The sequence below is a fragment of the Stegostoma tigrinum genome, chromosome 11 (assembly GCF_030684315.1).
Source record: "Stegostoma tigrinum isolate sSteTig4 chromosome 11, sSteTig4.hap1, whole genome shotgun sequence".
NCBI lineage: Eukaryota > Metazoa > Chordata > Chondrichthyes > Orectolobiformes > Stegostomatidae > Stegostoma > Stegostoma tigrinum.
This window is the reverse complement of record NC_081364.1, coordinates 59,366,358-59,386,950: the sequence shown is the minus strand read 5'-3', so window position 1 is coordinate 59,386,950 and position 20,593 is coordinate 59,366,358. Positions and strand designations below refer to the sequence as shown.

At 41.0% G+C, this 20,593-nt stretch overlaps 1 protein-coding gene across 1 annotated transcript; it reads right to left on the bottom strand.

Moving 5' to 3' along the window:
• Positions 1–2,284: 2,284 nt before the first annotated feature.
• On the bottom strand, positions 2,285–19,880 carry LOC125460270 (tumor suppressor candidate 2-like). Its single transcript, XM_048547534.2, has 3 exons — positions 19,466–19,880; positions 5,278–5,398; positions 2,285–2,858 (listed from the first exon to the last, which is right to left on the bottom strand). Exons 1-3 carry the CDS (start codon positions 19,612–19,614, stop codon positions 2,793–2,795), a joined length of 336 nt encoding a protein of 111 aa, XP_048403491.1. The 5' UTR covers positions 19,615–19,880; the 3' UTR covers positions 2,285–2,792.
• Positions 19,881–20,593: the final 713 nt, after the last annotated feature.

Here is a 20,593-nt window from a genome sequence, read left to right as displayed (position 1 = left end):
TCTTTGCCAAAAAATGCAGATTGGATCCAATTTTTTTTTGAAACCAAAAACCCATTAACATTATGGATGGGTGACAAAACTTCACTTTTTTTTGGGATCTTAGATTGAGTAAACTCCCCCGATCTTAAGTCAAAGTGGGCTAGATGAGCAGACAAATTTGTCCTATTTCTGACTGATTTTAATTCCAAGTACTCATTTACTTATCGCAATGGTTCCACTGTGCAGGATCCAGTACAATTTCTTGACCACTGATTTTCTTCACAAACTTTGCTATGCTTCTTAAAAAATTGTTTTTCTAAAGTTTCAGTTTCACCCTAGCTTCTTGAACTGACAAAGTCTCTCTAAAAGGGACAGAGGCTTTTTTAAAAAAAACCATGTGAGGCACAAATTCACTGGGGACCATTCATCTTGGGAGCTGTTGGTTATGTCCCTGCCTCAGAGTTTGATTCTTAATCCAGGATTTGGTGGCCAATGAAGAACTGCTCACAAGAAAACAGGTCAATTATCAATCTGCAAATGCTTGCAATGCAGGTCAATGGCAGGCAGTTAAGAGCAGGAGAGATTCCTTACGAGTAATGTGACAAAAGAAAGTTGAAGTCTGTTCAAATCGCCTACGCCAGGCGGTTTAAGGTTCCTTTGGTTTTAAAAAATACAGCATACACTTTCAATAAAAATACAATTTCAAAAAAAGTGTTACAGATGATTTGGTCCAGTCACAGTTAATATATCCTAAAAAGCAAATGAAGCATAGCATACAAGGACCATTCTAATTCATTCCTGGATAATCTCAGGGGGCTGAAATTCAAATCTCAAGCAAGTATTTATTACATCTGATGATACCAAGACCTTTGTAGCACCTCAGCAAATATTGCCACAAATTTCTCAATCTTTTGTTGCCTTAACTTCATATGAAGCACAATCAACAGATGAGCCCACATGACCTGTGAAGTTTTAATTCTATATATTTGACTTTTGTGCTGTTACAGGCACAGAAGTTTAATTTTGAAACACGACATATGGCAGATCTGGGGTCATGTAATAATGAACCACAGGCTAGCTAAATCCACGTGTAAATTATAACCATGCACTTTTAATCTCATGTCAATCATGCAGTTTCCACATTCTTTTCCTGTGTGAAAAATGCTCAGCTCTTGCTTCCTTACCCTCTTCCAACCACACACAAACTAAAAAAACCTGTGTGGGTTTAATTTTACCTCTAGCTCAGTCCTATTTTTCATTACAACAGTGGATTCTTCAATTAGCAATAACTAAAATCATGACGTTAATCTAAAGTATAATTATTGGGAAAAGTGCTTTACTTGCTTCAAGTGAACATTCTCTTATGTACAAATATTTCAGCTATCATGCTTACATACGTGCATTGAACAGTTTAACAGCAGCCAGACTTGAACACTGATCAAGTAGTTTAACTGTGAAGCATTTTTTGCCTGTAGTGAGGAGGTTGACAGACAGTTCCTTGACTAGGCCAAGTTAGTTAACTAGTTATCCAATAGATCACCTGTTTATCCTTATTTCCCCATCTAAAACAGCAAGACAGCAAACGACACTTACATATTTGGCTAGAAATTCAATGCTTTTCGGGTAGAAAAATAGCATTTAGTTGTGAACAGGAGTTAAATCTTGGAGCCAATGTCAGGTTTTGCAACTGTAATATCTAGTTTGATAAATGTATAACTATTTCATTAGCTGAACAAAGTTGTTACCAGTTTCAGCAAACAGCTTAGTGACAAGGGCTCCAGTTCTATTCAGATTAGGATGGTTAGAGTCAGAAATGGTCCTTCAAATCAAATGCAAAAATACCATCTGATAAGCATACTGAAATCACACCACATTCAGCTGATAATCAGTCAACACAGGATTTTCTTGCTACTCAGTAAATCTTTACTGATGTTTGATGATCTATACAAAAAGTGAACATTGAAAATACATAAGCTAAACTGGTTCAAACCAATGTAATTCAGCCAGGGCAGGTTAGACGCTACAAAAGGCACTAGGGACGGAGAGGGAAGAAAGCCCTTTCCCCGACTGGTATTCTGTGGTCACAGGTTTTGGGTGTGTTATGACATTATGCAGTCTGGCTGCAATGACTAGATGCCTTCAGGGTCTTTACTAAAAATTTTCTCCACATTTCCATCATTTCAGCTCATTTATGGGGTTGCTTCCTTAAATATAGGTTACACCATTCTGGTACAGAAACCTGTTGAAATTCTAGTTTCAAGAATATTTGTCCTTGACATTCAAGAGTCAGTAACAACTTTCAAGAGACTGGTTGGGAATTGTTTTTATTACAGAATGAGAAAATTAAAACATTCTTAAACAAAAATGTCATTGATAAATAACAAACTTTGGAACTAATCAACTTTCATGGATATGCCATTATATTTACTGCTGAACACTGCATATATACAGAACTCAATGCTTAAATATCCCTGATGACTGCATTAAATTAAAGCTATTTACACTGTTCTTGAACATTGGTCGTAGTGATCTAACACAATTACTTGATACAGCACAAGAGTTCTCAGTGTATATTTGTACTGTGACTGGATTTAACTGAATTAGGATGAATTTTCAGATTACTCTATTGATATTCACAGAAGGAAAACATTTGAACTTTTTGCTTGTAGCAGGAAATCTACACGCAAATGAAACAGATGCCATGTTCTCACTGGGCCAGTCTCCACCACTGAAACAAAGGTCCAAGGACTATTTAGCATCTGGCAGTCATCTATAGTGCATAAGTCTCAATCTGATGAAAACTTGCATTTCAGTCACACCTCACATAAAACCACTGGGAAGTCAACATGGATTCGTGGGTGGTCCAGTTTAACCATCCCCTGGAAAAAAAAGAAAGATCAGGTAATTCAGCAGGTTTAAGAAAAGTGATCAGCTTGTTTATGGACTATTTAACATATTGCTACCAATTCTTTTGCAAATGCTGTACTAAGTAGCTCCTATGTACAGGGAGAGTTATAAACTGTTACCACCTATTGCAATGTTAAAAACATTGTGACTGAATGGCTCAAAATGCCATTACAATTGGCTAAGGGTCCTCTAGCTGCGCTGTATGATTTATCTCCAAAAAATGTTAGGATGGATAACAAAAGCTGGCCTTTCGAATAACTCATCTTAATGTAGTGGTCAGTGATTTCAGCACACAAGCACAATACTCAAAAGTATTTCTGATGGTGATACTACTGCCTGGGGGATAGAGATACAAGACAACTGTATATTGGAACCACTTAGCAGATTAAAAAAACAGTTTCTGATGCTGACCTTCCATACCTTGATTGCTACTGCAGACACATTAAGGAAGAGAAACAAACTTCTGACGTTAAGCATTGTTTCCCTTTATGATGTTGTCCAAACTAGCATGGAAAATGATAAGCTATATTGATTTATTGAAAGGTTTCACTAAACCAATGTCAGTTCTCAGTTCTGAGCAAGTATCACCAGACCAGAAACACTAACTGTTTTTAACTTCACAGATGCTGCCAGACCTGATCTTTCTGAGCAGCTTTGTTTTTGTTCATTAAAAATGCCCATTGATTTTTTGGATGATTCAACATATCCATTAAAACCAGTCTCTAATCTTTCAGAAACTGGTGGATTTTTAGTATTTTAAATCTGACTGCAGTTCAACTACTGGTCTTTAACCAAAGTAGTTTGGATATAATTAAAAGTTTTAGTCTTTGTTTTGACTTCTGAATAAAAGCCTGTGACTGCTGCTTTAAGATTATCAGAAATTGGACAGATGTATGGAAGACCTACAGTGGAAATTGCCTGCCACTATTTAGATTAAGAGTTCCAGATTAGTCTCTCAATCTCATCCCTATGACAAATTTACCTAATTTTTCCTGCATGGCCTTCACATGCTTGTCTGAACTCTATAGATCCATAGAATTATCTTATCTAAAGAGTCATTGGTTCAGTACCACAAAGGCCACTGAATTCCTAATAGCCCAGTTCTTGCAACAGAAGAACCATTGTGGTAATAGCTTAAATAGGAAGGGCATGACAGAATCATGCAGATATTCCTACACAACTAACATCATGGGATGTGTCTAAAATGTTGGAATTGCTGATGTGCAACTACCTGACATCAGGAACCCTGTGAGAAAGTCCCTGAATAAGCTAAATGGAAACATTGGATGGTTTCAGCTGATTTTGATTAATAGTTACTGAAGAAAGATCAGAGAATTAAAATCTATTGCAACTCCAAGTAAAGTGTTAAACTCCATCATGCCACTGACCACCAACCCTGGAGCCCACTGCAACACTACACTGTTCAAAGCATTTTTTTTGTTTCTCCCCCATCTCTTTCAACATTATATAACCCACCACACTTCTATGCCCCTTCAGTTCTAATAGGTTACATTCAACTCAATATTAAACAGTTTCAACCTCCACAGACAAACAGATGTCAGATCTCCTGAATATTTTCAGCATTGTTTTATTATGGATTTATACCATCTACAGTATTTTGCTGTCAAACTGGTACTCACCCGGTCACAGAAATTCCCCAGTGAGCCATTACTAGTGGCATTCTCTGGTTTTTAATGTGGGCAAGGTTCTCGTTGCCCCAGCATCCTCAGCTCTCACTTACACTGGCAAGCAGCTGGTAACGTGCACCAGCCAGCATACCCTGGTACCTCACTACACATTTATTTCAGCTTACTGAATATCAGCAGCTTTACCTAATACAGACAGGACACATCACCATTCTAAGTGTATGAAATCTGGAATAACAGATGAGGTAGGTGATCCCAGCAGGAGGGCAGAGGCTTCGAATGCAAATAGATAAAGTGAACTTGTGTCCAATCACCTTGGAAAATTTTAGGGACCTCAAAGGTCATCATCCTCTAGTCAGCAATACAGTATAGTCACAAGAGTGGTGCAGTGGCTTAGAAGTAACCAGCATGATATTGTGCACATTGTGTGGCAACAGTAAAGAATATTAAGGATAATAGCTGGAAATTAGACAAGTGGGTCCCTCATCTCTCAAATGAGAACAGGTTGGAAAAAACTTCAATCAAGGTGGACACTCACCCATCATAACAAAGAATGCTGCAACCGAACCACCATACAATGTTATTTGCAGAGAATGGCTGCCATACTTGGCTCCAGTAATAAATACACAACTGTTTGATGGGTTTCGATGCATTTCAACAGACTACATAGTGTGCATAATCTTTACGAGGACTCTATCCATAGACAAAAGGGTTAAGTTACAAAGCTGGTATATTTGTTTCTCACCTGAGGTATTAAATTTTTATGAATTCTTTTCAGTTTAGCTTTTTTCCTTCCATTCTTTGTGACAAATGTTTCTTCATAGAATTCATGAGCCAAATCACCATCTTCATCATAATACATCGAGCTGTGAAGGCAAAAGAAAGTGAGTCATGCTGTGGAAAAACGTACTGTCACAAAACAGAAGTACAATAATAAAATGAACTTGTGTTACCAGCTGAAAATCCAAAAGTTTCCACAATGTATTCACAATGATTTAATGAAAACTTAAAATACTGTTGTTGGGTCTATTTATGAAATCTGTTTTGCATTCAAAAATTGGCAAGGCTTGTGTGGATATACCCTATTAAAACTGAAACCTTCTGTCCAGATTGGCCTGTATGCTTTAGAAAGTTTACAAACCAGAAAAGGTAAAAGAAATTACTGAGCTAGCTTTAAGATAATAAATGTGAGGCTGGATGAACACAGCAGGCCAAGCAGCATCTCAGGAGCACAAAAGCTGACGTTTCGGGAAGGGTCTAGGCCCGAAACGTCAGCTTTTGTGCTCCTGAGATGCTGCTTGGCCTGCTGTGTTCATCCAGCCTCACATTTTATTATCTTGGAATTCTCCAGCATCTGCAGTTCCCATTATCTCTGATACTGAGCTAGCTTTAATGTTTATTGACCATTTCAAAGTACTGTCAATTATCCTTTTCTGGTATGCTCAATCATTCTTGGGGAACCACATTCTCTACTAAACATTTATGGCACATTCATTTCCAGAGTTGCTAGTGTCAATATTCAATTCTGTCCTGCTATTGTAAGATTTCATTATGTTGCCCAGGATTTTTTGGGGGCCACTGAATAAGAGCTGAGAGGAACTGAAGGCAAGCATGAAAAGAAAAAAAATTGACGATTAACTGTGTTGTTGGGAAGTCAGGTGATTACGTGTAGGCAGAATTAGTGAGGGGTTAAGAGCAGTTAGATCTGTTCCAAGTCAAAACTCAAATTCTAGGAATTGGAGTCAGGTTTCAGTAGTGCTGGAGACCTGAGATAACAGGAAAGTTGCTGGTTCTGTGGTTTAGTAGTAGTGAAGGGCTTGGAAGAACCTAGAGAGGATTAATATTTCAGTATACCCGAGAGAATGAAGTATGAAAATTTACAAGCAGTGACAGCTGTGAAAAGTTTAGCTTCATGAAATGAGCTATCAGCAAGAAAAAACTAGCTGCACTTGAGAGGAAGTACTGGAGCTCAATTTTCAGAGTCCAGGACTCTTGACTCAGGACATGAGGGTGATCACCAGAACAGGAGTAACCATTGAGGTAGTCTACAATGGAGCATCTCCAAGCGGGACTTTCAAGACCAGTTTGGGAAAAGAGAAGAACTGCAATCAAGTTTAATGGAATTTGATGAAACATCAAGTTAACAGCATTGAATGGGTGGGAGAAATTACTGAGAAAAAAAGTCAGTTGGATACATCTGATAGCATGTGTCATTAGGTGTGCACTGTGGGGGTTTCTGATTACAGAATAATTTCTATGTATTGCATATGTCAATAGTCAGTTAGAAATAAATTGTACACGTAATGCAGACTATGAGTGCTTTAAACTGGTTTAGTATTGTCATTTGTTTGGAATTAGAATTTTGTTTTATTGGGCAGCACGGGGTGACTGTGTGGAGTTTGCACATGCTCCCCATGTCTATGTGGGTTCTTCCCACAGTCCAAAGATATGAAGGTTAGGTGGATTGGCCATGCTAAATTGCCCATAGTATTCAGGGAAGTGCATTAGCCATGGGAAATGGAGGGTTACAGGGAAAGGGTAGGGGAATGGGTCCAGGTGGGATGCTCTTCAGAGGGTCAGTGTGGACTTGTAGGGCTGAATGTCTGTTTCCATACTGTATGGATGCTACGAATACTCATGCTGATTGGAGTCTTGATCCCACAAATATCAGAAAATGAAAAACAGATGTTACTGGAAAAGCTTAGCACGTCTGGTAGCATCTGTGAAGAGAAACCAGAGTTAACGTTTCAGATCAAGTGACCTTTCCTCCGAACTGTTCTGATTTCTCTTCACAGACACTGTCAGACCTGTTGTGCTTTTCCAGCAACTTGTTTGTTTCTAATTTACTGCAACCACAGCTCTTTCAGTTCCTATAGGAATATCATATCATCTAAACAGTCCTTTAGAGATGCTAGCTCAAATATAAAGCAAACTTGATGTGCTTGCTAGATCACGACTTCTGGAAGGACTTGACATTTGTAGCCAGATCTATGAATTCATGTTGTGGCAGTTGGTTTTCTCAAAGTTTGTATTTTACTGAAAATTCAGTTTGCACTTAAGAATAGCTTTCTTTTAATTAAATAGTTACCATGTGCTGCCTATGTAACTGTGCAGCAAATTTGAGTTCCTCTTGCAATGCAGATATAGGAATGGGGGAATGAGTTTCTGGACATGAACTGAATAACTGAAATGCAACTTGACTGTAAAAATCAAATTATTCCTGTGTTGCTCAGCTGGGTAGAACTACAATCTCTGTTCCATTCTGATCCGGTTAATCTTAACTAGTGTAATATCTGCAATATGCTGATACCACAAGTATCCAAAAGAATCTATTTGGGTAGGGAATGCCCCCTTCCCAAAGCCACCTCCCTACCCATCAGCTTCAACCCTATCTGGCAGCTGTTAGAGTGGGCTATTCAGCTTTATGGCTGTATTACTTGCCATTATCTAATGCTACGCCTCTGCTACAACAACTGTTTATGAAACCCTCATCCACACCATTTGCCTGTAGACTTGATTGCTCTTTCCTGACCCACCATACCTTACCTTCTGTAAAGGTGAAGTCATCTCTAATCCTGCTGCCCATGTTCTAACTTGCATTAGAGATAGTAAGAGCTACCAATGCTGCAGTCTGAGATAAGAGTGTGGAGCTGGAGGAACACAGGAAGCCAGGCAGAAGAGTAAGGGAGTTGACGTTTTGGGTAGGGACCTTCTTCCAAAATGTCAGTTTTCCTGCACTTCTGATGCTGCCTGGCCTGCTGTGTTGCTCCAGCTCCACATTGTGCTAACTTGCATTATGGTCCTTTCAGCCATCATTCAAACATTCACTGACCAATACCAGCTGCAAGTGAAGAACACCTCAATTTTAACATTCTCAATTTTGTTTTCAATTCTTGTAGCCTTATCACATCTTCACTACTCTTCTGGCTCCACAAGTGTCCAAAACATCTGCATTCTTAATTCTGGCATCTACTTCAAAACAATCTAAAATTAAATTACTCTCCTTTTAACTTGTTGCAACTTGCATTCTATAGTTAAGCAGTCAACAATTTGCACTTGGATAGCATCGCTAACAAAAAGAAACATCTCTCAGCACTTCATAGGAATGAAGTAATCAGCCAAGAACTGACAAGTGGATACAGAGACATTAGACAATGGATTAAGGCTTGGCCAATGAGGAATCAAAATTCCAAAAACTTTACATCCAAGCAGTTTGAAGACAATCAATGGTGGGATGCACGAGGGGCCAAACTTTGACTCTTCCAGCTGTCCAGAGATGGATGAGCAAGGTCATGCAGACAATTGAACAAAGATTTCAGAATTAAAGCACTGGATGGAAGGCAAATGTAGATAACAAGCACAATTTGAAGGTCTTAAGAGGGTCAAAACACAGCTGCTGGAGCTTTGGGACTAGAGGTAATATAGCCGCCAATGAGGGTTCCAGTAGCAGAGCAGCTGTGGCAGAGATGGGCAATATCATAGGTGGTAGCAGACCGCCTCTGAAAAGGTTTACTTAGGACTAACTACAGAGGTTGTAAACAGTTTAGTTCAGTCTGAGAATGACCGGAGACTGGTTTGTGTGGGAGGGAATGGCCTTAAGGAAGAGTTTGTTTGTTACAAAAAGCACAACACATTAAATGCCCTGTTTGCACCATGCAATCCATGTTTTAACTTAGTTTTTGTAACTGAGTTCAACTTCCCTTCACCATTCTGTTACTGCATCTTTCCTCAACCAAAGAGGAATGGTCATTGCACCGTCAACATAAAGTTTCAAATATACCTCTATTATAAAATCACAAAAGGATTAAAATAATCTGCACTTGTAAAATGCTTGTGATGTAGCTAGTTGATGTCAAGTTAGCCACGTCCAAAACACGCTCATGTTAATCACATTGGATTGAAATAAGAATCCAGATCAGAGAATTATCATTTACAGGTTAGCATCAGAAAAATGAAACTATTAAAGTGGTTGTGAAAGTTTGTCAATTTGCTAATGCCCTTCACAGAACGAAAGCTGTCACTCATCTACATTTGAACCTGACGCACAGAACATTAGCTCTGAAGTGAGCCAGCAAGCAACTTCTCAAACAGTCGTGCGGGAGTAGACCACCGTTTAATTTCAGGACAATCAATCAATCAGCAGTGCACATTAAATATGCCCTTTCCAGTGTCACCAATATCAGATACAATTCCAGCAATCAACGATTCACAGCAATATAAAATTCTTATTTTACTCAGACAAACCCAATTTAATATACAAATTAATTAAGTGGTGACAACATGTCCTGAAGCACAAAAAACTAACAAAAGAATAATCAGCACAAATAACTGCTGCTCCTATGCTCTTTGCCCTGTCACTGTTTGAGAGATTGTGCAAGGATGCAAGATCATGTATCAAGCTCTGCAAACTCAGATTATAAGGCTTCAGAGATAGGAAACAATAAAAGATATTTAAATACATTTCAACATTGGAATAATTTCACCGACTACTATTTCTTAAATTTGAGCTTGAAATGTTTTGTTTTAAAACATTCTATAAATGATTAGAAACGGGCATGAAGGAAACCTGCACAGTAGAATACATCTCTGATCATTTGCAACTGCATTCAAGTTCTTTGCTGGGGTGGTTGCTGTCAAGTATTTCTTCTTCACCATAGAAAATTGTTAAATTATGCTCCAAGATTTGAAATGTTTCCCATCTTTGCCCACAAAAAATGGAATCCTGTCTTAAACTATACCTAGCATTATCAGGTCTGCTCAACTGGGCACAAAAGGGGAGTTCATGAGGGAGTTTAAGTTTGAGACCACTACTACTGCTGATAATATCTAACAATTTTCAAAATCTGAAAAAGCTGAAAGGCAAAATTTGGAAGATACACGTTCCAAACACACACAAAGCCTGAAGGGCAAAAATCTGTGCTGAATTTGATATCAGCTCTGGTATAACTCTCCAAGCACTATTCCAGCTAGAGTGATAATGTTCTACAGCAGCCAAACTTGAGAAATCCTCACTGAAAAAGTGGTTATTGGGTAAACGAGATCAGATTCAACTTCTTTCTTACAGACTAATTATCTTAGTGCATTCTTCAGAATGTCCACTAGAGCAATGAATTTGCAGATTGTTCATGTCAATGGAATCCACCTCAGCAAAATTCACTCATGAAAACAGACGGGGTCATTTGCTATTCATCTTTCCAGTCAATATCCACTCATCGTAACTTTATCTTCCAGATTAAAAACCCACAAACTGAAAATTGCTTCAATTCGAATTGCTGAAACTGTCAATTAATATTAACAAACTCACATTTACAGCATAGACATAGGCCATTTGGGCTATCATGTCGGCAAAGGTATGACTACATAAATCTTATTTTCCAACTTTTAAACCCATATCGCAAAGGCCATGGCAAAGCAAGTGAATATCTAAATACTGCTTAAAATGTTATGCAAGGCTTTGCTTAACCACCTATCCACGATGTGAGTTCCAGATTCCCACTACTCTCCAAATGAAAACGTTTCAATTCTCTTAGCTTTCCAACTCTTACCTTAAATCTATCGCCACTACAGATATTGACCCCTCTAATGGAGAAGATGCGTTTCCACCCATCTGTATCTAGGCCCCTCAACCATATACACCACTCAACTATTGCTGTTTGAAGAAAGCCAACATCAGCTTATCCAATCTTTCCTAAAATTCAGACAGCATCCTGCCAAATCTCCAATGTGATTGCATTAGGAAGGGTGCAATGTGGTGACCAGAACTACATGCAATACTTCAGTTATGGCCTAAGTAGCATTTTCTGCAGGTCCAGCATAACCACCTTGATGTTGATTTTACTAGCTTGCTGACAGAATACAAGTATCCCATATATCTTAAATGCACTATCCGTCCTGCCTTCAAGAATCAGTGGATACGCACACTAAAAAGTCTGATTTTCAGTACTCTGATCAATCCTACCATTTAGTGCAGTCTTCTCCAAGTAAATTGCTCTTCAAGTCCTTGTGGTGTGGGTTGGTGTTGGGTTTATCACTCGCCTGGCCAGCATGTGCTTGTTCCCATTTGCGCTACCTTCTTGAACCACTGCAGTCCACATGCTGTAGGTAGTGCCAAAATGCCATGAGGGAGGGAAATCCACAATTTTGACCCAACTCTGAAGGAACAGTGATATTTCCAAATCAGGATGGAGTTGCTTGGAAGAGAATTTGCAGGTGGTAGTCTTCCGATGTATCTATGCCCTTGTCTTTCTACATGGTCATTGCCATGGGTTTAGGGGTGATGTTTTTGGTGAAATTTCTGCAGCGCATCTTATAGCTGGTAGTTACTGCTGGAGGAGTGATAATGTCTGATGTCAATCAAGCTGGCTGCTTTATCCTGGATGGTGTAAAACTTGTTGTTGAAGCCACACTCATCCAGGTAACCAATGAGTATTCAATCATATTTGACTTATGCTTTGTAGATGGTGGATAGGGTTTGGGGAGTCAAGTGAGTTACTCACTGCAATATTCCTATTTTCTGAACTGCAGTTGTATTTTTGCACTTATGATTAAGACGGTTCAGTTTCTGGTCAATAGTAACTTCCAGGATGTTGATAGTTGGGGGAATTCAGTGAGGGCAACACCATTGAATGACAAGGGTGAGTGGTTAGATTGTATTGTTGGAGACTGTCATTGCCTGGCACTTGCAACTGAATGTTATTTGCCATTTTTCTGCCCAAACCAGGATATTAGCCCCGAAACATCAGCTTTTGTGCTCCTGAGATGCTGCTGGGCCTGCTGTGTTCATCTAGCCTCACATTTTATTATATTAGCCAGGTCTTGCTGCATTTGGACACGGACTGCTTTAGTACCAAAAAAGTTGTGAATGGTGTTGAACCTTGTGCAAACAGGTAAATATCACCACCACCTCTGACATTAAGAGGAAGTCATTGATGAGGTCACCGAAGATGGTTGGGACTGAACACTATCCAGATGAACACCTGCAGATGAAATGACTGACCAACAACCACAACCATCTTTCTACATGCCAAGTATAGTTCTGGTCGCCACACTACCAGAAGTATGTGGAGGCTTTGGAGAAGGTACATAAATGGTTTGTCAGGATGTTGCCTAGTTTGGAAGGTGCTAGCTACAAGGAGAGATTGGACAAGCCTGATTTGGTTTCACTTGAATACCAGAAGCTGAGGGGCGACCTGAGAGGATAGATTGGAAAGTTGGCGTTTTCCTCCCCAGGATAGAAATATCAATTACTAGGGGACACAGATTGAAGATGAAATGGGGACAGTTTAAAGGTGATGAGAATTTTTTAGAAACTGAGGGTGGTAAATTGCTGGAATGCACAGCCAGAGAAAGTGACAGAAGCAGATACATTAGCAAAGTTTAAGAGGCATTTCAGCAGATACATGAATAGACAGGGAATAGTGGGATATGTACCACAGAGGTGAAAGGTTTTTAGTTTAGAAAGGTGTTCTTTGCCAGCACTGACTTGGTGGGCCAAAGGGCTCCTTCAATACTTCCTCCTTTGTTCTCACAGCAGACACTGTACATGGGGCAAATAAACCCTTAGCAGAAATATGGAAGGGTTACCTCACTATAACATGAATAGTCTGCCCTGCCAGAAGTCAGAGAATCAAACATGCAAAACAATCCAGAAAAATAAAGATCTGCATAAATCGTTCCCAAACATTAATGAATCTTTCAGAACAGTCAGACCAACAAGGAGATAATGGAAGTCAGTACAAAGGAGCACAGAACAAGTGATTATAAACTTTTCAAATGATATCTGGTATTCATGATAAATCGGTTCTTTATGAGTTTAGATAGAATGGGATTTTTAGCCCGGACTGATAGTTTGCTTTTACAATACTGACTAAGTTTGCTTGAACAGCTATCTAGTGGCTCATGGTAACACACTCATCCTAGAGTTCAATATTGTAGGTTATAGTTTCACCTAGTGTCCTAAGCACATAATCTAGCATAAGACTTCAGTGCAGTACTCAGTCTGTCATAGATGGTCAGGGGGGGTTATGAAGCATTGTACCAAAGCTCTGTCTGTCATTTCATGATCTCAAGATCCCGTAAATTTCAAAGAATAAACAAACATTCTCTTCTGGATAATATTCATATTTCCTGCAATACTGCAAAACCAAAACAATATCTGCAATTTATCACAGACAATAGGGTGAAGGCTTTGGCCTCAAGAAGAGAGAAGTAACATGATTTTAATTGATGCTACAGGCACCAGAGGCAAAGTGTTCCACACTCTGACAATTCTTACCTTCTAATCAATTTGTTCAGAGTTTTATGATGCACTTCAGGAACAGGTCTTGTAGCCCAGACACAGAAACACTACCACTGCCCCATAAAGCACATTCCTGGCAATAACGACTATTACTTCAAAGTGCGTATTTGTTCAACTCAATTAGTGCTAGGCTTTGACCTGTTCACAAATAACTCGGTTTAAGATTGCCTAGACTTATTCATCCAGGGATATGTAAGTTAGGTGGATTGGCCACAGGGATGCTGGGTTACAGCAATAGGGTAGATGGGGTTGGTCTGAGTGGGATGCTCTTTGAAGGAGCGTTGTGGACTTGATGGATCAAATGGCCTGCACCGTAGGGATTCTGTGGTTCTAAGTACGACTCCCACCAGGAGAGTTGGCCGAATCCCATTGACTCGAATTGTTAGGATTTCTTGATGCCGTACTCGCACATTTACACTTCCAGGCTGAGTTCCATGCACCAATGCTCTGCCCAAATAAGATCTTCCCGCAGTTTACAGCAATCCCCCTCCCTATTTACCACCCTATCAAATTTTGTATCACCTGTAATCTATTTAAACATATCCCTACAAGTTTAAATACTACAGAGGGAAAGGTCAGCAGCCTGATTAATGACATCTCCTCAAGCAGAGAAGGCAAACTCTTTATAATTACGCAAGCACAATTGCCTGCAAATACAAAGACTGCGCAAGAATAAGCAAAGATGGCTTTTAGTAGTGCGATGTGCTCTTCCTACTGGAAGTGGGAGATTAGGTAGCATTTTTATCTTACTGATAATTATGTCTGTAGGAAGTGTGTTTGGTTATGAATCCTACCAGATCGCATGGATTGTTTCGAGCGGCAGTTAGAGGCAATGAGGAATTTACACAAGCTAGAAGGTGTGATGGATGGCAGCTGTAGGAAAGAAAAACCAGATACAGTTTCGTAGATGGGTTACCCCGTTAGGAAAGAGGGGGAGGCAGGTCACGCTGGAGTCCTTTGTGGCTATCCCTATCTCAAACAAATTGCTGTTTTGGAAAATGTAGGAGTTGCGGTGGGGGGGGGGGGGGGGGGGGGGGGGGTGTCGTCAGGTTCCAAGCAATTGATTGAGATAAAAGACTCTAGTCAGATACACACAGAAGTTTCTGGAGCCAAACAGTGAGAAATCAGAATGGAGCATTGCCTCCCTGGTGCCAAGGTCAAGGATATCTCAGAGAAGATGCAGGATATTCTCAAGAGGGGAGAAAGACCAGCAGGAGGTCATTGCACACAAAGGAACTAATGACATAGGAAGAGAAAAGATGAGACTGAAAAAATACAAGTTAGGCAGGAATTTTAAAAAAGGTCCACAAGTGTAGTAATATTTGGATTACTCCCAATAACACAAGCTAATGAGTGTAGAAATAGGAGGATGGAGCAGGTAAATGCATGGCTGAGGATCTGGTACGGGGAGAAGGATTCACATTTTTTGGATCACAGGATCTCCTCTGGGTTAGAAGTGACTTGAATTACAAAGGATCATGGCCCAGGATGGGGATGTTGGCTGTACTTAGGAAGTTCCAAGGAATATATTCAGGCAAGTTATTTGGGTGGAACTGAGAAGAAAGCAATGGCCATTTTATTGGGGCTGTACTGTGGACCCCCCACCCACCTCCTCCCCAGCAACAGTCAACAGGAAATTCAGAAATCTGTAAGGGGTTCTCAGTCAACTAAGAATAGCGGTTATGGAAGGGGATTTTATCTTTGCAAACAGACCGGGACTGCCATTGTGTTAAGGATTTGGATGGAGAGAAATTTTTTTAGTGTGTACAAGAAAGTTCTGATTCAGTACATGATATACCTACTAGGAAAGGTGTAAGACTTGACTTACTTGTGGGAAACAAGGCAGAGCAGGTGAGTGGAGTGTCAGTGGGGGAGCACTTTCGGGAAGTGACCGTAATTCAACTAGTTTTAAAACAGTATAGATCTGGTCTATCCTTTTCTAAATTGGAGGAAGGCCAATTTTGATGATATTAGGCAAGAACTTTTTAAAAGTTCTCGGTAAAGGGACAGCTGGAAAATGGGAAGCTTTCAAAAACAAGATACAGTGTCCAGAGACAGTATGTTCCTGTTAGGGGGAAGGGTGAGGCTGGTGGGTGTAGGGAGTGCTAGATGACTACATAAATTGAGGTTTTGGCCCAGAAGGAAGCCTTGTCAGGCATGGACAGCAGGGATCAATTGAATCCCTGGAAGAGTATTAAGGCAATATACTTGAGGGGGAAAATCAGGAGGGCAAAAAGGGGACATGAGATAACTTCGGCAAATATGGTCAAGGAGAATCCAAAAGGACTTTACCAATACATTAAGGGCAAAAGGATAACTAGGGCCCCTTAAAGATCCTCAAGGTTGCCAAGGTGTGGAACAGCAGATGGGGGAAGTTACTAAACAAGTGTTTTGCAATGTTTACTGCGGAGAAGGATACGGAAGCTGTAGAACATGCGAAAAATGAAGAGTGTCTTACTAAAAAGTGTTCATACTTGAGGGTGGTGGTCCTGGATGGGTTAGAATGCATATGGGAAGACAGTTAAACTGGAAAGTGCGCAAAGAATATTTACGAGGATGTTGCCAGGACCAGCAGGTCTGCGTTAGAGGGACAGGCTGGCCAGGATTGGATTTTATTCCTTGGAATGTAGGATGACCTGATTGAAGTGTATAAAATCATGAAGGGCATAAATAGGATGAACGCATGTAGTCTTTTTCCCCCTAAGGATGGGAAATTTAAAAACTATAGGGTGTAGGTTTAAGGTGAGAGGGCAAAGATTTGAGGGGGACGTGAGGGGCAACTTCTTCAGAGTGGTGCATATATAGAATGGGCTTCTAGAGAAAGCGGTTGAGGCAGGTACAACAGCAACGTTTAAAAGGCATCTGGATACGTAAGTGGATGGGAAGGGTTTACACGGATAGAGACCAAAGCCAAAGGGCCTATTTCTATGCTGTATTACTCTATGGCTGTAAAGATAGACATATCCCCAGGACCTGATCAGGTGCACCCCAGAACTCTGTGGGAAGCTAGGGAAGTGATTGCTGGGCCTCTTGCTGAGATATTTATATCAACAGGTACAGGTGAGGAGCTGGAAGACTGCAGTTTGGCTAACATGGTGCCACTATTTAAGAAAGGTTGTAAGGAAAAGCCAGGGAACCAGAGACCAGTCAGCTTGACAGTGATGGGCAAGTTGTTGGAGGGAATCCTGAAGGACCGGATTTACATGTGTTCAGAAAGGCAAAGACTGATAATGTGTGGGTCAGCATGGCTGTGTGTGGGGAAAATTGTATCCCACTAACTTGATTGAGTTTTTGAAGTAATGAAGAGGATTGACAAGTGCCGAGCAGTTGATATGATCTATGTGGACTTCAAGGCGGTCAACAAGGTTCCTTGTGGTAGATTGGTTAGTAAGGTTAGATCACAGAGGGAGAACTAGCCATTTGTATGCAGAACTGGCTCAAAAGGTAAAGACAGAGGGTGATGGCGGAAAATTGCTTTTCAGACCGGAGGCCTGTGACCAGTGGTGTGCCACAAGGATCCGTACTAGTCCGTTGCTTTTCATCATTTACATAAGGGATTTGTGAAAATGAGGAATGGCTAGTATGCTTGCAGATGACACCAAAACTGCATGTATAGTAACAGAACTGGCAGATATAACCAATGTTTCACTAGGGAAAAGCAGGTTGTTATTTGATACTTACTAGTCCCTGGACAATTTCTCAACCTTAGTGAAGTCGTCAAGGGACATCAGATGTGTACAGGAGTGGAGCAGGAGGTAGGAACAAGAGATCAGAATTTGTCAACCACACACAATACCATTAACCTGCTCTCAATTATGGGATCAGTGTGACGAGGCACAAGTCTTGAAACAGGCCACTTTTCCAATCTCTTAGGAGTGGAACAGTGTAACAATGGACATTTGAGAAAGAATTTTAGCAAGCTAATCTTCAAAACAAAATATTTTAAAAACAAATAATTAAGAACACTAACTTTGCCTTATGATATTACTGATAAGATTCAGAACATTAATATCATCTGAGGAACTCCACTGCAAATTATTAAGGATGTGAACTTAGCACAGCATCCAACACGAAGTGATAATTTACAGAACGAGAAAAAACTGCAGATACCAGAAATCAAACAAAAACATTGAATCTGATATGATTCTTCTTTAGAGAGCATACTTCAGTTCTGAAGAGTTACACCAGACTCAAAACATTAACAGTTTCCCTTCAAGGATGTCGCTCGACTGGCTGAGTTTCTCCAGCATGTTATGTTGCATTTTAGATCAAGAATCTACACTAGCTTGCATTGATACAGCAATTAATCTACACAAGCGTTAAAGTGAAAACCATTTCAAAAGCAGTAATGCCCTTAATGCAATTAAATGTAAGTCTGTTTGCATAGCAATAACCTCAAAACATTAACAAACTGTCAATGCAATGAGATAATGGGCTGTTTCTACTGAGAACAGGGCCTCAATCATTATATCAGAAAGTGCCAGAAATACTCAGCCCCTTTCGCAGAAAATTTTGTATTTTTATTTTACCTCAGTCTAATAATTCTGGGAAACAGCTGGAATACGAAATAACAGGTCAAAAACTAGACAGTGCATGACTCAGGCTTAGAAAAAAAGCACAATGAAATAGACTATAAAAGTCCTCACCCAACATGGCAAGCCAGCAGACTGGTCCTCAAAAAGTTGGCCATGTTGAGAATCCCAAAACCCTGTCTTTGTCCTGATAGAGGGAGGCTAAAGCCTCTTGCTCCATCTGGGATATTTGATGCACCGTGGCTACCACACCTCTCAAAGACTCCAAGAATGTAAACAACTGTCAATATCACTGCCGACACCATTCTGGAAACCCGCATAAGAAACATCACTTTGAGAAGATTAAGATTGTAGCAGAGCCACCAGGACAGAAACAAGGACTGACCCAGGAACGGGATCAGGTATTGTCAGTCACAATTCAAATCTAAACATGAAATCCCTGGTGGGGAAAAAGTGGAGAGAGGCAGCACTGGACAAATCACAGCATGGTGGAAACTCCCTACAAGGCTCTGACCAAACAATTCTCAAGATTCTACCTACCTTTACTGCTAGGACACCTGTAAACGCTAAATCTGCCATCAAATTGAAGTCACCAACAGGAAGGGTAAATGTTTCTAGCATAAATTTGAGTGCTCACTGCAACACATAAACAACACTTACAGATCAAAATGAAATAGGAGGCAACACCACATTTTAGGAAGAGAAAAACTCAGTTATTCTTTTGCCACTTGGCTATCAGTTACACACTGTCCAAACCATTCAGTCACTACCTCACCTTATTTGTCACCCAATTCCTTACCTTACGGGTTGTTTTCTAACTTGTTTCCTTCTTGGCCTTGAAAAATTGCAAATCACATTCTGTTCCTTTCACTGCTAATCGATTCCCCATGCCCCCAGCTCCATGGTTCTAGCCCCCAACTACCTACAGCCATCTGCTCCTGACTCCCATTTTCTCCCAGATTGATCTTCTCCCAGTCTGCATTCCCCACCCACTCCCACACACTGTCCCTTACCTGGATCCTGCCTCCTTTTTCTCCTCCGCCCCCAACATCCCAGAATCTGGACGCAGCCCACGTTTCCTCCCGAACCCCCACCCATCTTACCTCCGGCGGCTAAAGACGAAAGGAGTAGCCCCGAGCCGGCTGCCCTTGTACCGGGTCAGGCTCTGCTCGCCGACGCCTTTGGCCGAGTCGCTGACGGCGCCCGATCCGAAGGGCCAGAAGGTGCGGCCTTTGGAACTGCTGCCGCCCATTATCAGCCGGAGACCATCTCCGAGCGGCGGCTCTCGGAGGGAGGGGATGGGGGGGGGGGGGGGGGCGGAGTGGTAGTGTGGTGGCAGCAAGGCGGCCGGTGGCGAGGCCGAGGGACAGCAACCCTGAGGGGGTTCGGCCTGAAGCCCAGGCCTCGCGTAACCGCGCTCGAGCCGCTCAATGACCGTTAGAAGCCTTGAGGAGGACCCCGCCCACGGCCGGTGTCCGACCACGCAGCTGCCTGTCTGTTACCACTTCCACTTCAGTGGCCAGGCCGGCGGATATGACGTTGGGGAGAAGCGGCGTTATGTTGTTAGGTTGCCAGGTCAGGTGATCAAGCGTGGAAGTTTGTTAGTTTGTTTAATTATAGCATCTTTGGTGTTTACAAGAATACCTTCCCTCCATTTTATAGAGAAAAGTACTGTCGTGCATATAAATAGATGTGTAAACAATATACAATACAACAGGGTTTTAGGTTCAACCCCAACATTGTCATTAAACCTGCTAAGAGTTCTTTTGTTGAATCTTTTACCTTGGGTAGTTGAGAGCCAACCCTCTGCACTTTTTCCAGCCTCCTTCGGACCATATTTAAGTTTGCCAGAACCGATTGGATAGAGTCCTGGAGGTTTCACTATATGAAACCTCTGCCAAGCCCTTTGTCCAGTCAAAAGCCTCACCCCCAATTTTCAAACCATTAACTATCCAAGGAAAATTTGCAACATATGTAATTTTCTTTACTTGCATTTCTGCTGGTCTTCTTATGGCTGACTTATCTCCTGATTCCAGGACATTCAAGAACAGAGATAATGGGAACTGCAGATGCTGGAGATTCCAAGATGATAAAATGTGAGGCTGGATGAACACAGCAGGCCAAGCAGCATCTCAGGAGCACAAAAGCTGACGTTTCGGGCCTAGACCCTTCATCAGAGAGGGGGATGGGGGGAGGGAACTGGAATAAATAGGGAGAGAGGGGGAGGCGGA

Bases quoted from the DNA above. Each gene is read 5' to 3' on its own strand.
- LOC125460270 (XM_048547534.2), bottom strand. From the start codon at position 19,614: ATGGGCGGCAGCAGTTCCAAAGGCCGCACCTTCTGGCCCTTCGGATCG. The intron at 5,399-19,465 runs GTAAGATGGGTG...TTGCCTTCACAG, and splicing joins TTCGTCTTTAGCCGCCGGAG to CTCGATGTATTATGATGAAG. The intron at 2,859-5,277 runs GTGAGAAACAAA...TTTTTTTTCCAG, and splicing joins ATAAAAATTTAATACCTCAG to GGGATGGTTAAACTGGACCA.